This window comes from Mollisia scopiformis (genome assembly GCF_001500285.1).
Source record: "Mollisia scopiformis unplaced genomic scaffold LY89scaffold_3, whole genome shotgun sequence".
NCBI lineage: Eukaryota > Fungi > Ascomycota > Leotiomycetes > Helotiales > Mollisiaceae > Mollisia > Mollisia scopiformis.
Window position 1 is genome coordinate 414,117 of NW_017263583.1, and position 15,960 is coordinate 430,076.

A 15,960-nucleotide genomic window follows, 5' to 3' on the forward strand; every position below is an offset into this window, starting at 1 on the left:
GTGGTGCCCCTTGTGTGCAGTGCGAGGACCCTTCGTCGTGGGGAACAGCCAAGCAGATGCACGAGGGAGCGACCAGAGGCCCGGATGATGGATGGAGGAGCCATGCGACACATAACCTCCAAGTGCAGACGCAGACGCAGGTGCAGTCTGCCACACCCAGATTGACAACAGGACTAGTAAGGCGCAATCGCAGTCACAGTGTCCGACGATCGACGACTATCAGAGGGTAAGATTTGGGTGTTGGTTGACTTTAAGGTGTGCCGAGGGGCCTTCTTAGGGGTCGAAAACCAAAGGCCGCTGTCTCGCTCCTCAAGCTCGCCATTCAGCCGACGACTTGGTATACTGTCAGTTGCAGTATATCTAATCCTCATTACATGGTTGAGAAAACCATGGCAGAATAGAACAACAGATCCATCGGATGGTCCGATGGGCGGCGTGAGGATCATCATCTGTTCATGGGCAATTCTGCCTACCTACCACGGATCCGTGGGGACATTTTAGTTGCATATTTCGTGGATTCTATGTCGCTGGGAATTTGCTTCCGTATTTATTGCTACCCATCTCATGCTTTATTTTCCGCCTGCTCTGAGTCGTACGGAGCTTTGATCCGTGCAAATCATATCAGCTCCCGCCGCAGTGGCCTATCTGCAGTAAACTTTGATCTGGGACCTAAATTCAAAAAAACTATAAGGGTATTTGAGATTAGAGGTCTATGTAGGGACAGGCTACAGGTAATTGCAGAGCTCTGCCATTCTCTCTGCGTATCAGAGGACAACATAAACACTGTGCAAGCGTCGAGACTGGAAAGGTATCTTCGGCGTCTTGCAAGACTAAGTAGTCACATGATGGACACATTTTAGAAAAGTGGATGTGCATGGAAGGAAGAGAAGGAAGAGACGGCGTAGCAGTATTCATTGGTATCTTGATTTCGTGATATCGTTATTTGCATGTCTCGTGGCGCTTCTTGACCTTTGTGACCTCCCTTGCCATTCATACGTCTAGAAACCTTGTTGACGATGCCACTTCTCTTCCCAGCCTGGGAAGTAGGGATATTCATTCAATGTCCCTTCAGTCCATGTCTCATCGCCCTCGTTCTCCGGCTTCACTAATCCCTTCTCAACTTGTTCTCGATTGTACTCCTCTAGTGCAGGAATGCAGATATGCTCCACGTGCCAGGTACCCTTGTAATCCATGAGAGTTTTCTTGCCGTCCTTCAAGATCTTCGCTACCAACGCTGGCACATAGGGCTCGTCTCTGAACTCCGGAATCGGCGTGAAGAGCGCAGTGAAATTGAACACTATACCACCACTTAATGGCAATCGTCTCAAAGTCTGCCAGTCAACCCGCAAGTTGCAATTCTCAATCTTCAAGTCTGGATCCTGAATCTCCCTGAGCTTCTCGTGGGGATGCCCTGGTGGCATGAACAACGGCGACCCGACCTCTAGTCCCCAGCTTCCACGCTGGATTGGAGAATTCACAGGCATTCTGGCGAAGTATCGGTCCATGCTGAAAGACATCTTCTCCTTATAATCTGGAATGGGAGTGTGGATTTCTTTAAGCTGCATGCCGATCTTGGTTCCCACGTTCCAGCCCAGTGAGCTGCAAATGACACCAGCACGGAAGTAGTACATCCCGTCCTCCTCATTTCGTAGGACAATGGCGAAATCTTCTGGTATGTTATTGAGTAGGATATGCAGCGGGTGGTAGCGTTTAATTTCAGTAGTATTTCCAAGCAAGTGATTGTGGAAGACTTTCTTGTCTTCTGACAAGGAGAAACACGCTGGGTATCTGGCGCAATAGAACAGTAGGCACATCTCCATCAACTCTTTGCAAACAAGTTCGGATCCAGGCATATAGTCAAGGACCTTGGGGCCGTACTCTCGGAACAGGTCTTGACGCTCTTTGATCCTGGCAACATAGGTATTTTCAACTTCGAGCCACCAGTCTGGTTCCATCTTGACAAAAGCTGAACTGGTTAGCAAGAATTGCATCCAAGTTGCGAGAAAGACGTACACATGGTCTGGTGATAAGCCCATCTGAATGGTCTGTATGGCCGAGGAAGAGCTTTAGTCGAGTCAAAGTTTTGGTAGGCTTGAGGCAGTGGAGTTTCGGTGAGGATATCATATGCAGGGAAATCACCCATGGCCTTGATCTCGGCTGTCGAGAAACCGGTAGGTGTATACTTGGGCGCATCGCTGTCTACGGCGTATGACTGCGTCATTGGCAAAGGGTTCTTGAGAAAAAAGTCTGGGCAGGGTTCCGTTTTGAGGAGAATTTGGGCGTTGGCAGTAGGGAGAGTCTTGGCAAGCTCAGGAAGTACCTCACGTCTCGAGGGTGGGAACGTAGTGCTGTAATCCGGACTTCCACCCGTAACTATCGGAGCCTTCTTACTTGGTGAGAACGAACGTGGAGGCGTTGAAGCCCCAGATTCCCGTCGACGATGAAAGTGCAGTCTTTCCAGCATCGCATCTCGCTGCCGTTTGTTTATTGCCAAAGTAATACAAGTCGACAGGAGAAAGAGGATCCCGAGACTAAGAAGCAACTGGTCTCGACTGATAGAGAGGACCATCTTGAAATCTTTTCAATCTTGGGCGGTGTGAAGATCGACGAGGACAAAAGATTTCTCGACTTTGGAAGAGGTAAATGTGAATGGAAAGTAGAACCGTGACCTGGCTCTCGAGCAAAGTGATGTCGGCACGGTTCCGAATTGGCGATGAAATACACGGTGAAACCCGTGAAGTGAATTGGTCTTGCTGCTTGGCCGAAATGAAACGAAGCAGATGGCGTATTTAAAGGTTATCAGATGGCTTATCTCGAAAACCACAAAGTACTTATCTCATCACCGCCGCGACTGACAGCCGTACGCGTGCTTCAAGAACTGGAGAGGGAGAGGAGAGCGTGCTTGAAGAGGCAATAGAACACTTCAATGTGGTACGACCTTTGCTTCGACTGATAAGTACGGAAGCATGGGTGCGGAACTGATTTATGAGAGAGAGGGGAGTGAAAGTGGGAGAGGAGAGGGAACTCGTGGGAGAGAGCGGGATGGAGCTTGGAGCTTGGAGCTGGAAGGAAGGAAGGAAGCTTTGGCCAGACCAACCCACGAAATCTCGCTCAATCAGGAAAGAGATCTTAATTCCCTACCTAATTCCACATCCACATCCCAAGGCAATTGCTCCCAGCCATACAAGCGCATGGCAGCTTGCGAAGAATGGGGAATTGGCGCATGCAATGCGCTGCGAGCCACGGCCATGTCTTCTGGGAATCAAGACTCTATCAGGTAAGTGCGTCACTACGACGGCCGTTATCAGTCCCCGCATTGGACGGGAGAGGATTTCCTATTGAAGAAGAGATAATGGCGGCGGCCCGCAAGCGTAGCGTCACGTGAATAACGTCTTTGGGACCGAGGAGAAGTGATCTCCGATCTAGGTGGGTGAGGCGAATCGTAGCATAAGGTATGGGTGTGGTTGAAGAGTAGGTGGAAGGAAGGAGACATACCAGACGAGTCGATACAAAGTACAGAAAGAACTTGAAAACTCCGATCTCAGTGGGCAGCTGAGTCAGATAGTGAAAGCACTATGAACCGACATTGAGAGTTGCGCATTCATTCCAATTGCTATAGCTTATAAAGACCCTCGTTGCTTCGATCGGGGTATAACATTGAAGAAAGAGACAGTTTTGGCCGGGTCCAACCCGTGCTGTGACACATAAAACTACATCTAAATCTCAAAGGGGTATATAGTAAAACGCTCAAACCACCGCCTATACCGACAGCATTCCTACAAGCCAGTTTCCCACCGGTCTATGCAGATGATACCAGATACAGACCGCCCAAATGCTTGATCGCTTTCCTAATCTCAACAACAAACTCCAAAAATCGCGCCTTGATAAACAAACTCTGTCCCCAGATGACGCTTAGATTATGCATGTCCTAGATATTATATCAAATTCTTCCATCTGCTGAACAGTCCACCTTGAGCACTAGGGGCTCTACTTTCAACAAAGCCGGAGTCTCGACGGCTCGACCTGCGACCGTTTTCTTGGCTTCCTTCTGAGCTCTTCATGGTGTCACGGTCCTGGCGACTTTGTCGCCGGGACTCTCTCCTTCGTCTCCTCTCTTCTGGATCTTCTTCGCCTTCCATGCGCGAATGGCGACGAGTTTTTCTGAGGCGTCGCCGCTCATTCTCATCAGCAAGATTCTCATCGACTATATCGACATTTGGGGTGTCCTCGGGAGGTGGTGGTGCATCTGACGTCTCTTGGACCCATGAATCAGTACCAGAGTGTGGCCACCCAGCTTTCTTACGCTTTGACGAGTCTCTGGAGACAGGACCATCAGCAGGCGAAAAGTCTGGGTCCGCGCCACGAGACTTGGTGCCATTTCTTGGATCGAAATAGCTGTCAACGACAGGCGCCGACGTGCGACGACTCATCCTCGGAGTCTCAGATACACGCCTAGCACGCCGCTCCTCACGTCTTCGTCGTCTTTCTTCAGGATCCTCATCGGCTGGTCCTTCCATGTGAGACCTCCTACGATCTGATCGCTTCAGACGCCCCGGATCTTCTGTCAGGGGTTCGGCGTCGGTCTGAGCAGCTTTTTCGGAGTCCCGTTCGGCTCTCCGGGCTCGTCGCCGCTCAGCTCGTTCGGCTTCCTTTGCTTCAATAGCTTGGCGTTCAGCTTCTTCGCGAGCCTTCTGCTCTCGTCGAGCTACTCTTCGAGCTTCCTTCTCTTCAATCCTTCGAGCCTCTGCTTCTTCTTCTCGCTTACGATGCCGTTCGCGCCTTTCATCCTCTTTGGCTCTTCTTGCATTTTCAGCGGCATTTTCGGCGGCGTCTCGCTCTGCTCTGCGAGCACGTCGAGCTGCACGACGAGCTTCTTGGTCTTCTTCTGCAGCCCCACCAGTCATAGTGATATCTGCATCAAGACCATCGGTCCCGGATCGTTCTCGGGCCGGACGTTTAATTTTCCGGTCTTCGCGACGCAAGCCTCGTAAGCCTTCGTCGTCCGTCAAGGCTGTGCTGCGGCGCTTGTTTTCTGGTCGTGAGCTGGAAGCGAGTAAGCCGCCCAAGAGTCCGAATCCAGCTGCCTTTTTAGCACTCGAGCTCGTTCGTTTGATTCCAGAAGGTCCAAGATTTTCTGACGGACCACCAGCGTCGACCATAACGATGTCTTCGTCTTGCTTTGCCTGTTTGACATTTCTAGCATTAGCATATGAATCCCTGGTAGATGGCCTCCTGGTCGGCCGAAATGGACTATCGATGTCTCCTGGCGGCATTGGCACAGGTGGCGGCGGACGATCATCGTAGATTGGGTTCTGAATTACCTTCGTTCTTGATTTACGATCGCGACTCGACTTCTCAGGACTCGTGAGGTCTTCATCTGCTCCAACCATGACAATGTCATCATCATCGTCGAGACCTGAATTTAATTTGTCAGCTTTCATAGACTCGAAACTGGAGGAACATTCAGGAAGCTTACCACGTGACTTAGGCTGCCGTTCAGATTTGCTCCGGGACAGCTTCACAGGAGTAGCGCCTAGAATCTTCGCTGCCTTGGCTGACATCTCTGGTGGGCTTCTGATATCGTCAGGTGGAGGTGAGATGATGCTGTCGACGACGACTGAATGTCGGCGTGAGCTTGTTCTACCCGATGTGCTAGTCCGTCTTTCAGATGTGGATTTCGACCGTGAGATTGGCGACGCAGCAGTGAACATGCTCGAAAGCCCACGCGAAAGCGGTGGCCTATCTGCTTTGTCAGAGGAAGAATCTTTCGATGAGATTTTCTCGTCTTTCTCGGGCTTCCTGGTCGATTTGGAGCGCTTCACGTCCGACTCTTTCGACTTCTTCTCCTCTCTCGATGGAGAAGATTTACGAGACTTGGATGGCTTCTTCTCCTCCTTACGCGGAGTGGCACCCCAAGCAGCCCACGAAGATCCTGCATCGCGCACGACACGTGGACGCTCTTTCTTGGAAGACGATTTGGGTTCTGGAGGTGGTGTAGGAGGAGCGACGATTTCTGGTTCTTTGACTTCAACGTCCAATTCGGGCTCAGTGACAGGTTCAGGAGCTTTGGCTTTACTGGACGATTTGCTCTTTTTGCCTGACTTTTTCTCAACGACCATCGCTACTGGTTCATCAACAATGTCGTCCTCAGCGAGGTCGTCAGGAAAGCTACCAGGTACGTCTTTTGCTTTGTAGAGCTTTCTGGGAGAGCTTTCCTCGATGATAACTTCCTTTTCCTTGTCTCTGTATTTTTTGGACGTGGATTTGGAAAGTTTGTTCGAGGACGAGCGCGCCGACTTGGTTTTATCCTCCTCGATGACTGGTGGAGGTGGCGATGGAGGGGGTGGAGGAGGAGGTGGCGTCGCAGCCTCCTTCTGTGACTCAAAGGCTTTCAACCTATCAGCAAATTTACCTCCGACTGGTTTCTTCGTAATTGCTGATGCCTTCATCAAGGTCGCAGTGTATTTGGAAGAGGTCGTCGTGTCCTTGAGGTTCGTAGCTTCCAGAACCTTTGCTTTGTCAGCAATCGCAATCTCGTCTGTTTTCGACGGCGTCTCCTTTTTGGTAGCCTCAGTACCCCGGCCTGTCGCCTTCTTGGCACCCCAGAAACTGAAGACGTCCGACTTGTCCTCGATCTCGATCTTTTCTTTGACGGGGCTGAACTCGATCAATGGCTCAGGTTCGGGGTCGGGAATGTTGACTTTCGTCGACGACTTCTTGCCCTTATTGAGTTTGGCGTCTTTCTTCGCTTTCTTAGCATCAGCGAGCTCCTTTTCCCTGGCGGCCTTCTCTTCTGCCTCCTTGGCGGCTTGTTCTTCAGCCTCACGAGCTGCCTCCTCTTCCGCTTCTTTGGCAGCACGTTCAGCCTCCTCTTCCTCCTCTTTCTGCTTGCGCGCAGCTTCTTCCTCTTCAAGTTTCTTCTTGCGTGCCGCTTCATCGGCTTTCTTTTGATCCTTTTTGCTCAATTTGGGTGCTTTAGCTTTAGCCTTAGCCTCGGCTTCGGCCTCCTCTCTTGCTTTCGCCTCAGCTTCCTCTCGGGCTCTCGTTTCCTCCTCCTCCTTTTCTTTGGCTTCGGCCTCTGCTCGCGCCTTCTCTTCTGCCTCTTTTGCATCAGCTTCAGCCTGTTTTTTGGCCAATTTATCAGCTTCTTTTTGTTCTTTCTTGGAAAGCTTTCTGGGAGGAGCAGCAGGTTCTATCTCCTTGGACTTGGTCTTTGCAGCTGTTGTGCCAAAGTCCCACAGATCTGCTTCGGGTTCCGTGAGGTCCATGGCTGGAGGTGTTGGTGCTGGTGGCGGGGCATCGATGATATCCTTTTTCTTGCCTTTCTTGTCTTTCTTGCTAGATGATGCCCAAGTACCCATCCAATCGTCGTTAGCAGGCTTACTTTCTTCGACAACAGGGGGCTCTGGAGCTGGAGCTTCATCCACAACTTCGACAGGGATGTTTTTGCCTTTACCCTTCTTCTTGTCCTTTTTCGAAGATGTAGTACCCCAAATATCGTCGGCTGCCTTGGGCTCTTCAATTTCGGTGGGCTTGATCGAATCATCAAAGTGGAACGAAGCTTCAGGGGACGCAAATGCAAACGTTTTGCCCTTCTTCTTCTTGTCTTTCTTTGATGAACCCCAGCCATCAGCAAAAAAGTCATCGGTAGCACCTGCATCGCCAATTTCTGGGACAGCGGGCGGCGGAGTTGGAGATGGGGGCGGAACGTCGTCGGTAATTGATTTGGAAGATTTGTCTTTCTTTTTGTCAGTGCTCTGACCCCAATTCATCCAGTCATCGTTGTCATCTGGTTCAATGATCTTGGCTAGTGAATCGGATGGAACCTCGTCCTTTTTGCCAGCTTTCTTCTTGTCTTTTTTGGAAGAGCCCCAAATGCTGCTTGTCCATGTCTCGGCCTCTGGCTCAGGTTCAGGCAAAGGATCCTCGATTTTGGGCGCGTCCTCGCTGATGCCTTTGCCTTTCTTTTTCTTATCTTTCTTTGAGGTACCAAATGATCCCCAACCACCATCGTCCTCAAGGGAGATTGGTTCGGGTTCAGGCTCAGGATCCTTCGGTTTTGGTGGTTCTTCGACAGTGTTCTTACCCTTCTTCTTATCTTTCTTGGATCCCCAGATACTGCTGCCCCAAGACTCGGCTTCGACCACGGGTTCGGGCTCAGGATCCTTTGTTGTTTCGACAATCTATGTTAATCAGATACGTGCTTCATAATTCAAGGCAAAGTAAAATAGGAAAATGGGAGACGACTTGTTTGACAAATGCACGTACCTTGACTGGCTCTTCGACAACACCTTTGCCCTTCTTTTTCTTATCCTTCTTAGTCGAAAAAGAGCCCCAACCGTCATCTTCGACCCTTTCTGGCTCAGGCTCAGGCTCTTCTGGTGGTGGAGGCAAGACTTCTTCGGATTTCTTGGGCGGGTCTTCAACGGCATTTTTGCCCTTCTTTTTCTTGTCCTTCTTAGTGCCAAAAGAACCCCACCCAAACTCTTCAGCCGGTTCGGGGTCAGGCTCAGGATCCGCTGGGGGCGGTGGCGGAATCTCTTCTATTTTTTTGGAGGGTTCCTCCGAGACGCCTTTGCCCTTCTTTTTCTTGTCCTTCTTGGTACCGAATGATCCCCAGCCAAAGTCATCGTCGACTTTCTCAGGCTCAGGCTCAGGCTCAGTTGGTGGTGGTGGAATGACTTCTTCAGACTTCTTGGCCGGTTCCTCGGCAAGCTTACCCTTTTTCTTCTTGTCCTTTTTCGAGCTACCAAACGAGAATCCAAAATCATCAGCAGGTGGTTCTGGCTCTGGCTCAGGAGCAGGCGGCTCTTCCACTTTCGGGGTTTCCTCAATAGCAGTAGCTTTGCCCTTTTTCTTCTTGTCTTTTTTGGAGCCAAAAGAGCCCCAGCCAAATTCTTCCACCGGTTCCGGCTCCGGTTCAGCTTTTTCAGGCTCAGGGGGTGGGGGAGGTGGTGCTTCGACGGTGGGATCGGCTATGGCGTTCTTGCCTTTTTTCTTCTTGTCCTTCTTGGTGCCAAAGGATCCCCAGCCGTCATCAACCACAGGCTCTTCCTTCTCCTCCTTCTTTTCAGGTTCAGGAGCTGGGAGAAGTTCGATCTTGGGCTCGTCGTCAATAACCACGCTCTTACCCTTCTTTTTCTTGTCCTTCTTGGAAGTTGAGAAAGATCCCCAGCCAAAATCATCAGCCACTGATTCCTCTTTCTCCTTTTCGACCTCTGGAATGACAGGTTCCTCGATCTTGGGCTCATCGACTACAGCAGTCTTTCCCTTTTTCTTCTTGTCCTTCTTGGATGTCGTGCCCCAGGCAAAGTCATCAACGATGGGTTCTATCTCCTTCTCCTTTTCAGGCTCCGGGGGCGGGATATCATCGGCAATGGGAGGATCCTCTGCATCTTTCTTACCTTTCTTTTTCTTGTCCTTCTTAGAAGTGCCAACGCTCCATGCAAAATCATCGATTATCGGCTCGGGTTCTGGTTCTGGGACAGGAATTTCTTCGGCCTTTGGAATTTCGTCGATAGCATTCTTACCTTTCTTCTTCTTCTTAGAAGTTGAAAAGGATCCCCATCCAAACTCTTCGGCAACCTCAACGACTGGCTCGGGTTCAGGGTCTGGCGCAGGTGTCTCCTCAATCTTGGAAGTTTCTTCTGCAATCTTACCCTTTTTCTTCTTATCCTTTTTGGTACCAAAGGATCCCCAGCCAAAATCCTCTACAGGTTCTGGAACTGGGTCGGGTTCTGGGACGACAACAGGGGTTTCCTCGATTTTGGAGACTTCTTCAATCAGACCTTTGCCCTTCTTTTTCTTGTCCTTCTTAGAGCCACCAAAAGAGCCCCATCCAAAGTCGTCTGCAACCGGTTCCACTGCCGGTTCTGGTTCTTGGACTGCGGGCGGAGGGTCATCAGCTTGGGAGACTTCCTCAATGGCATTCTTCCCCTTTTTCTTCTTGTCTTTCTTAGAAGCGAAGGAGCCCCAACCAAACTCTTCAGCCGCAGCTTCTGACTCGGGTTCAAGAACAGTAACAGGAGGAGCTGGTTCCTCAGTCTATATACTATTAGCTTTAGATTCGAAGGTGATAATCATTCGCGTGAGAAAGAAATTGTCGTTAGGAGAATCACTTCCAACAAGATAAACTTGCCTTTTCTTCGAATGCATTCTTGCCTTTCTTTTTCTTGTCCTTCTTCGAACTGGGCAATGACCATACATTCTCCACAGGTGCTGGCTCCTCCACTTTAAGCTCTTCTTTTGGGGGATCTGGCTCCGCAGCCTTCTTGCCCTTCTTTTTGCTTTTGGCCGTGGTTCCCCATCCTCCTCCCCAATCATCTTCAGCAGGTTCCGCAGCTGGAGTCGGCTCTTCTTTTGCTGGCTCTTCATCTATTTGAAAGTCGAAAACACCACCCTTCTTCTTCTTCTTTTTGCTCGAGAAGCCGAAGTCAAAGCCATCATCGGCCTTTGTCTCTGCTGGTGGAGGCGGATCAGGCTCTTCTGGCTTCGATTCCTCTTCATCCAAAGCTCCGAATGAGAAAGTTGTTGTCTTTTTCTTAGGCTTGGAACGATTGATACTCCATGGATTGTTATCAATTTCAGTATCTTTGCTTTTGGTGTCGGTGGTGGATGTGCCAGTTGTCGCAGAAAAGTCCCAGGTACTGAAATCCAATGTTAGTTCAAGCATAAATCCAGATAGGCACGTGAACAATCGAAGTGCTGTGCAAAGCCATTCTGGGAAGTGACTAGACACATTCCCTTTCTTCACTGGATATGAAAATGCAGGAACACAACCCGCATGTGGCAAGCGAACCCAATAGCATAAAAGACACTCACTTTGTTGTGCCAGTATTCCAACTGCTTCCCCACGCTCCAAACCCTCCACTTGACTTTGTCCCCGTATCAAAATTCAAGTCAAGAATAGGCGCATCGTCAAGTTTGATTTCATGGAAGAGATCTGGCTTGTCCTCGGCTGCGGGTGCTGGCTCGGGTGTTGGGTCCTCAAGTTTGCCTTTCTTTCCCTTCTTTTTCGACTTCGCTGGCAGGAAGCTATCCCAGGCATCATCTGGGTTGGCATCTCCGTTACCATTTCCACCTCCATTCGTCTCCTCCTTCTTATCGTCACTACCGCCAGCGCCAGTGTCGCCTCCCTTGTCCCCATCATTATTTCCCTCACCCTCCTCCTTCTTACTTCCGTCTTCGTCTTCATCACCGTCCCATTTGTTCTTTGCTGCTGCGTTTTTGGCATTTTTGGCATTCTTCTTCTTGGCAGCTTGCTGGAATCCATCCTGAGATTGAAAGTCCACCGAAGGGGCCATAGTAGGGTCGCAGAACAGTGACTTGTCTGTTTCTTTTCTGACCGAAGAAGGAGGGGTAATTCGCGCTTCGTCAGAATCGTGTGCGTGCTTCTCTGCATAGGCATTTGTGTGAGGTTCGAGTATGTTGACGTCTTGGTCGTCTGGTCGAGGTCTTCTTCCACGAACAACATCCAAACTTCCTGAAACTTTCAAAGGAGTCGGATCCCATCTGCAGGGCCACGTATAACCCGAATGCGGAAGTACGCTCTATTGTCAACGTTAGAAATATGACTTGTTAGGGTCCACACCGCTGCTACTGCTGCAGCGGCAGGCTTCAGCCGCTAAGGTGACTGCATCTGCACGACAACATGACATGGCATGGCTCGGGCTTCAAGAGAATTTGAGAAAATCATCGCGGCTCGTACCATTTTTGTCCGCGGTGCACCTCCATGGTGGCCTGGCGTACGCGATTGAATCCATGCTCTCGCGATGAGCTTCAGCCTTATCCGTGTATCCTCCTCATCCCACCCAATCGTGGTTGTAGCAGACCCATAGTCGCTCCTTGGGTGATCTGCGCAGTACAATATACCCTCGACGGCTGCCATTATGGATGTTCGAGCTCGTGTGATCGCGGAGAGGTGTCAGACTCATCGAGGCTATGTGCTCAACAATAGGATAGCAAGCAAGACGATAGATTTTGAGATAGTTTAGGGGAATTCCTGGACAGAGGAGGATCTGGAGATATCCAGCAAGATGGTGTAAAAGAGGTCGTGAGGTTAACGGGGCCGTGGTCACACGGAGGATCTTTAGGGATGGTAGGGATGTTTATTCTCGTGGTTGGCAACTGAGACACCGGGCAGGGAAATTTCACCCTTGAAAAGTAGCCCTTATCAACGATTGTCTGTGCCTCCGCCGATACACGCACAATAGCAAGATTGATCTCGCAAAATTTCGAGAGAGCAGAGCGACAATGAGGGTCACCAATATTCTTTTTCATTTTCTATTGTACGGTGTTGACACGCGCTATGAGCATGAGCAAAAGCAAAAGAACGGCGCGAGGACTTCTGAACGGCAATGCGCCGGGCTGGTGCTTGCGGGTAGCAGTGGGACTGCAGTGCAGCCCAGCGATTCGGAGAAGGAGCAGCGCCAACAAAATATATGACAAGAGAACTCCATCCATTCGTCCAGGTCCCATCATAATGTTCTCCCCAGGCCTCACCGCAAGTCTGGCTCAAGAAAAGGAGGAAATATTTCGTCAAATTGGGAGACACAATTGGATTGTGCATAAAGGGATCACTTCGCAAGCATTGCGGTTGGTCAGGACATTCGGTGAGCACTGAAAAATGGTGGTGTGCTGCTCTCGGGAGCCGACCACAAACAGACTCTGTTGATTCGTTCCGGCGTCAGGATGCATGACCGCCACGACCTCGTTCTGGATGTGACCGTGTCCATCACTTAACATAGCCATGCCCTTATTATATCACGGTCCCGCGAGGAGTCGCATCGCTATACTTGGGATAAATACTAAATCCGGAAGAGGCCACGAGTCGATTTCAGAGAGGCAAAAAGAAAAAGGAGTCAACGGACAATAAAACTCACCTCACCACACAACAATACTCCTTCCTACAGTACCTCGCACGCTATGGCACGCTGGCAGTCATGTATCCGTACCCAGGATCCACATCGGGAGCAGCGTCATAGAATTCATGGCGAGAGCCTGTCGGTTGCCAAACCGTACTGTATCACTTCTCTGATTAGCCGCGTAAGAAAGTGAGTGAAGAATGGGTTTGCCCCTTTTTATTCCCGGGTCGCATGCCGCGCCTCGAAGTGCAGGTACGGGATCTGATCTGAGCTGATCTCTGCTCTTGGTCGTCGTTCATATATGTATGAAGTGCACATGTTGTTCCGCACAAAGGGATGACCGAGCAGCAGGTTTCGTTCTTTCCTTTAGTTTCAGAGATCTTCCAGAACATGCAAGGATCGTGCGGAGGCCGGTCGATAACGATTGCAGGAGGGGCAAATCGACGAGAGCTGCACGGTTCGTTCCGCTGGTACACGGAGCTTCTTACGGAGCTTTCCATGTGCGAGATAGATAGAGATTCTTCTAGGCAGTAAAGCTTTCTAAACCTCCTTCTCTACAATTCTCCTTACAGTGCACAGACAATCAAATCTCTTCTCCCGGACTGCTGCCGTGAACCATGAGATAGTACGTATGATTTCATGGCAGGTCACTCTTGTATTTACCGGGCAGCGGGGTTGATGCAGCATGCAACTAAGCATGTTGTGTGACAAACATTGACGAGGTGACTTTTCTAAGCATTTTGAGCAACTGAAAGTTTATCTAATATTTGACAAGGAAGAGATGACCATTTACAAAAGATACTGCATCTGCATCCCTGCTTACACATCAAATGCCGTCCAGGACGACTCGCGCTTCTTAGTCAGTGACATCAAGACCCGAACGTTGTGGGGTTTTTGGTTATCGCCGAAGCGTCAAGCTACGTATCCTTGAAAAACGTTCGTTGGCCATTATTAATGAAGAAACTCCTCTTGAATAACCGGACTACCGGTACGTAGGGGGTAAGAGTATTTAAAATGGAGTCGTCCTTCATTCCATATTCCTCTTTTCCCCATCTTGTTCCGTGGTTTCCAATACATTAAAAGTCAAAATGTCTAAAACTCAAGCTATTGTTGTCCAAAAGAAGGGCGATGCCAAGGTATGTCTCCTGAATGAATATCTCAACTCTATACTATGTCTAGAAGTTTTATTTTTGAGGTTTACTACGAACTTTATGGATATCATACGGTTTCTGAGCGTTCTACTCTTCAGAATGTATGAAATGGAGTTACTAATTTGGTCTCCTCAACTTCCAGGTCACTGAGGTCAGCGTCCCTAAAGTCAGGGATGATTACATCATCGTGAAGACCAAAGCAATCGCACTGAATCCCACGTATGCTCAACTTCTTTTATTAAATTGCTGTCTTCTTATATGAGAGTTCTGTGAGCCGGGAACCGGGCAGAGCCGAGACATATTGCAAACGAAATGTATCCGTCTGAAGGTTCTTGAGACAGCTCCCGGCTGCCAGAGTCTTTCGCTTCCATTTTAGTATTTTATTATACTAATTCGTCCCAGTGATTGGAAGGTCGGCATCTCCAAGATGACTTTGCCCAACCTGGAAAGTGAACTAAACTGGACTTAGCATATTGACTTTCTCTGCGAGGAAGGTGAAAGAGTAACCACATCTCATTGACCCTCAAGAAATCCCAGACTGACGAGATTTCCCTCAGATTGGATGTGATTATGCAGGCATCGTTGAAGAAGTCGGCAGCAAGGTCACCAAAGGCTTCAAGAAAGGAGACAGAGTGGCTGGATTTGTACATGGAGGTAAAGTTCCAACGTCTAGAGAACCATGGGCCATTTTACTCACCTTACATAGGAAACATGGTCGAGCACGAAGACGGTGCTTTTGCAAATATCATCACAGCCAAGGGTGACATCCAGATCAAGATCCCGGACAATATTAGCTTCGAGGAAGCTTCCACTCTAGGTGTTGGAATCACCACGTTAGTCTTTGACTTTTTAGTGCCCCAGCTAAAGACTAACAACCCCAAAGCGTCGGTCAAGGACTTTACCAATCTCTCAAGCTTCCCCTTCCAAACAAGCCCTCTTCTTCTACCGAGAAGAAATACCTCCTAATCTACGGCGGCTCCACCGCAACCGGATCCCTAGCCATCCAATACGCCAAACTGTCCGGTCTGAACGTCATCACGACTTCATCTCCCAGGAACTTCGACTATGTCAAGTCTCTCGGCGCAGTTGCAGCATTTGACTACAACTCTCCCACTTGCTCCCAAGAAATCAAAGATTTTACCAAAGACAGCGTTACATTAGCATTTGACTGTATCGCCGAAGGCGACAGTCCCAAGATCACCGTCTCCGCGATGTCTACATCCGAAGGCGGGACTTACTCCACGCTCCTGCCCGTTCCGGACGAGCAGGTCACGGCTATCAACGACAAGGTCAAGAACCAGCATACGCTGGCGTATACCGTCGTTGGAGAGAGTTTCAAGTTCGGTACCAACGAGGTTCCTGCCGTTCCAGCTGACTTTGAGGAGGGCAGTAAATTCTGGGAGTTGACGAGGGAACTGCTAGCCGATGGAAAGATCAAGGTCCATAGACCCAGTGTGGATAAGTATGGGAAGGGTCTTGAGGGTGCGTTGAAAGGGCTTGAAGCTATGAAGGCTGGGCAGGTGTCTGGCGAGAAATTGGTCTTCACTATGTAGAAGATGACTGATATTCAGTATCTTGCCCACCTGAGATAATGAGCCCCAATATGAAATTCAAATGAAAAACAAGCAACTTTGAGGATGGATATTAAGCTGTTAAAGTTCTTTGGTGTAATTGCTTGCGGGCAGCAGCTTATTTATTCGCTATCCCAAAAGAGAGGTTCGCTCGAAAATTGCCAGCATTCGGAAGCGACCAATGTCTGGAATCCGCTTCGGACATAGGAAATTGCAGATTGTCCTAGCTCTCTGAGTCGGTTTTTTTCAACACTGCTAGATGTGAATGGTTCTGCAATTTCGACCATGTTGTCAAGGTGTAATCAGATCCACCCTTTTTCGCCTTAAGAATCTCCAAGAACATCCGATTCTGACTGCGTACCTTCTCCCATGTTC

General features: G+C 49.5%; 4 protein-coding genes across 4 annotated transcripts; 1 reads left to right on the forward strand and 3 right to left on the reverse strand.

Moving 5' to 3' along the window:
- Positions 1-884: 884 nt before the first annotated feature.
- Positions 885-3,041, reverse strand: LY89DRAFT_606887 (uncharacterized protein). Its single transcript, XM_018210436.1, has 2 exons — positions 2,014-3,041; positions 885-1,966 (listed from the first exon to the last, which is right to left on the reverse strand). Exons 1-2 carry the CDS (start codon positions 2,567-2,569, stop codon positions 999-1,001), a joined length of 1,524 nt encoding a protein of 507 aa, XP_018076735.1. The 5' UTR covers positions 2,570-3,041; the 3' UTR covers positions 885-998.
- Positions 3,042-3,821: 780 nt separating this feature from the next.
- Positions 3,822-7,882, reverse strand: LY89DRAFT_296207 (uncharacterized protein). The gene has a single exon (XM_018206544.1). The coding sequence runs from the start codon at positions 7,770-7,772 to the stop codon at positions 3,936-3,938; it is 3,837 nt and encodes a 1,278-aa protein (XP_018076736.1). The 5' UTR covers positions 7,773-7,882; the 3' UTR covers positions 3,822-3,935.
- Positions 7,883-7,959: 77 nt separating this feature from the next.
- LY89DRAFT_296791 (uncharacterized protein) lies at positions 7,960-12,097 on the reverse strand. The gene is made up of 5 exons (XM_018206545.1): positions 11,708-12,097; positions 10,822-11,549; positions 10,139-10,646; positions 8,292-10,044; positions 7,960-8,165 (listed from the first exon to the last, which is right to left on the reverse strand). Exons 1-5 carry the CDS (start codon positions 11,885-11,887, stop codon positions 8,158-8,160), a joined length of 3,177 nt encoding a protein of 1,058 aa, XP_018076737.1. The 5' UTR covers positions 11,888-12,097; the 3' UTR covers positions 7,960-8,157.
- Positions 12,098-13,951: 1,854 nt separating this feature from the next.
- LY89DRAFT_574935 (GroES-like protein) lies at positions 13,952-15,567 on the forward strand (the record flags this gene model as incomplete). The annotated part of the gene is made up of 7 exons (XM_018208774.1): positions 13,952-13,999; positions 14,157-14,233; positions 14,417-14,426; positions 14,484-14,516; positions 14,572-14,668; positions 14,721-14,847; positions 14,898-15,567. The coding sequence occupies 7 exons, from the start codon at positions 13,952-13,954 to the stop codon at positions 15,565-15,567; spliced, it is 1,062 nt and encodes a 353-aa protein (XP_018076738.1).
- Positions 15,568-15,960: the final 393 nt, after the last annotated feature.

Bases quoted from the DNA above. Each gene is read 5' to 3' on its own strand.
- LY89DRAFT_606887 (XM_018210436.1), bottom strand. From the start codon at position 2,569: ATGGTCCTCTCTATCAGTCGAGACCAGTTGCTTCTTAGTCTCGGGATC. The intron at 1,967-2,013 runs GTACGTCTTTCT...TAACCAGTTCAG, and splicing joins GGCTTATCACCAGACCATGT to CTTTTGTCAAGATGGAACCA.
- LY89DRAFT_296207 (XM_018206544.1), bottom strand. From the start codon at position 7,772: ATGAATTGGGGTCAGAGCACTGACAAAAAGAAAGACAAATCTTCCAAA.
- LY89DRAFT_296791 (XM_018206545.1), bottom strand. From the start codon at position 11,887: ATGGCAGCCGTCGAGGGTATATTGTACTGCGCAGATCACCCAAGGAGC. The intron at 11,550-11,707 runs GTACGAGCCGCG...CGTTGACAATAG, and splicing joins GTGCACCGCGGACAAAAATG to AGCGTACTTCCGCATTCGGG. The intron at 10,045-10,138 runs GCAAGTTTATCT...AATAGTATATAG, and splicing joins AGAATGCATTCGAAGAAAAG to ACTGAGGAACCAGCTCCTCC.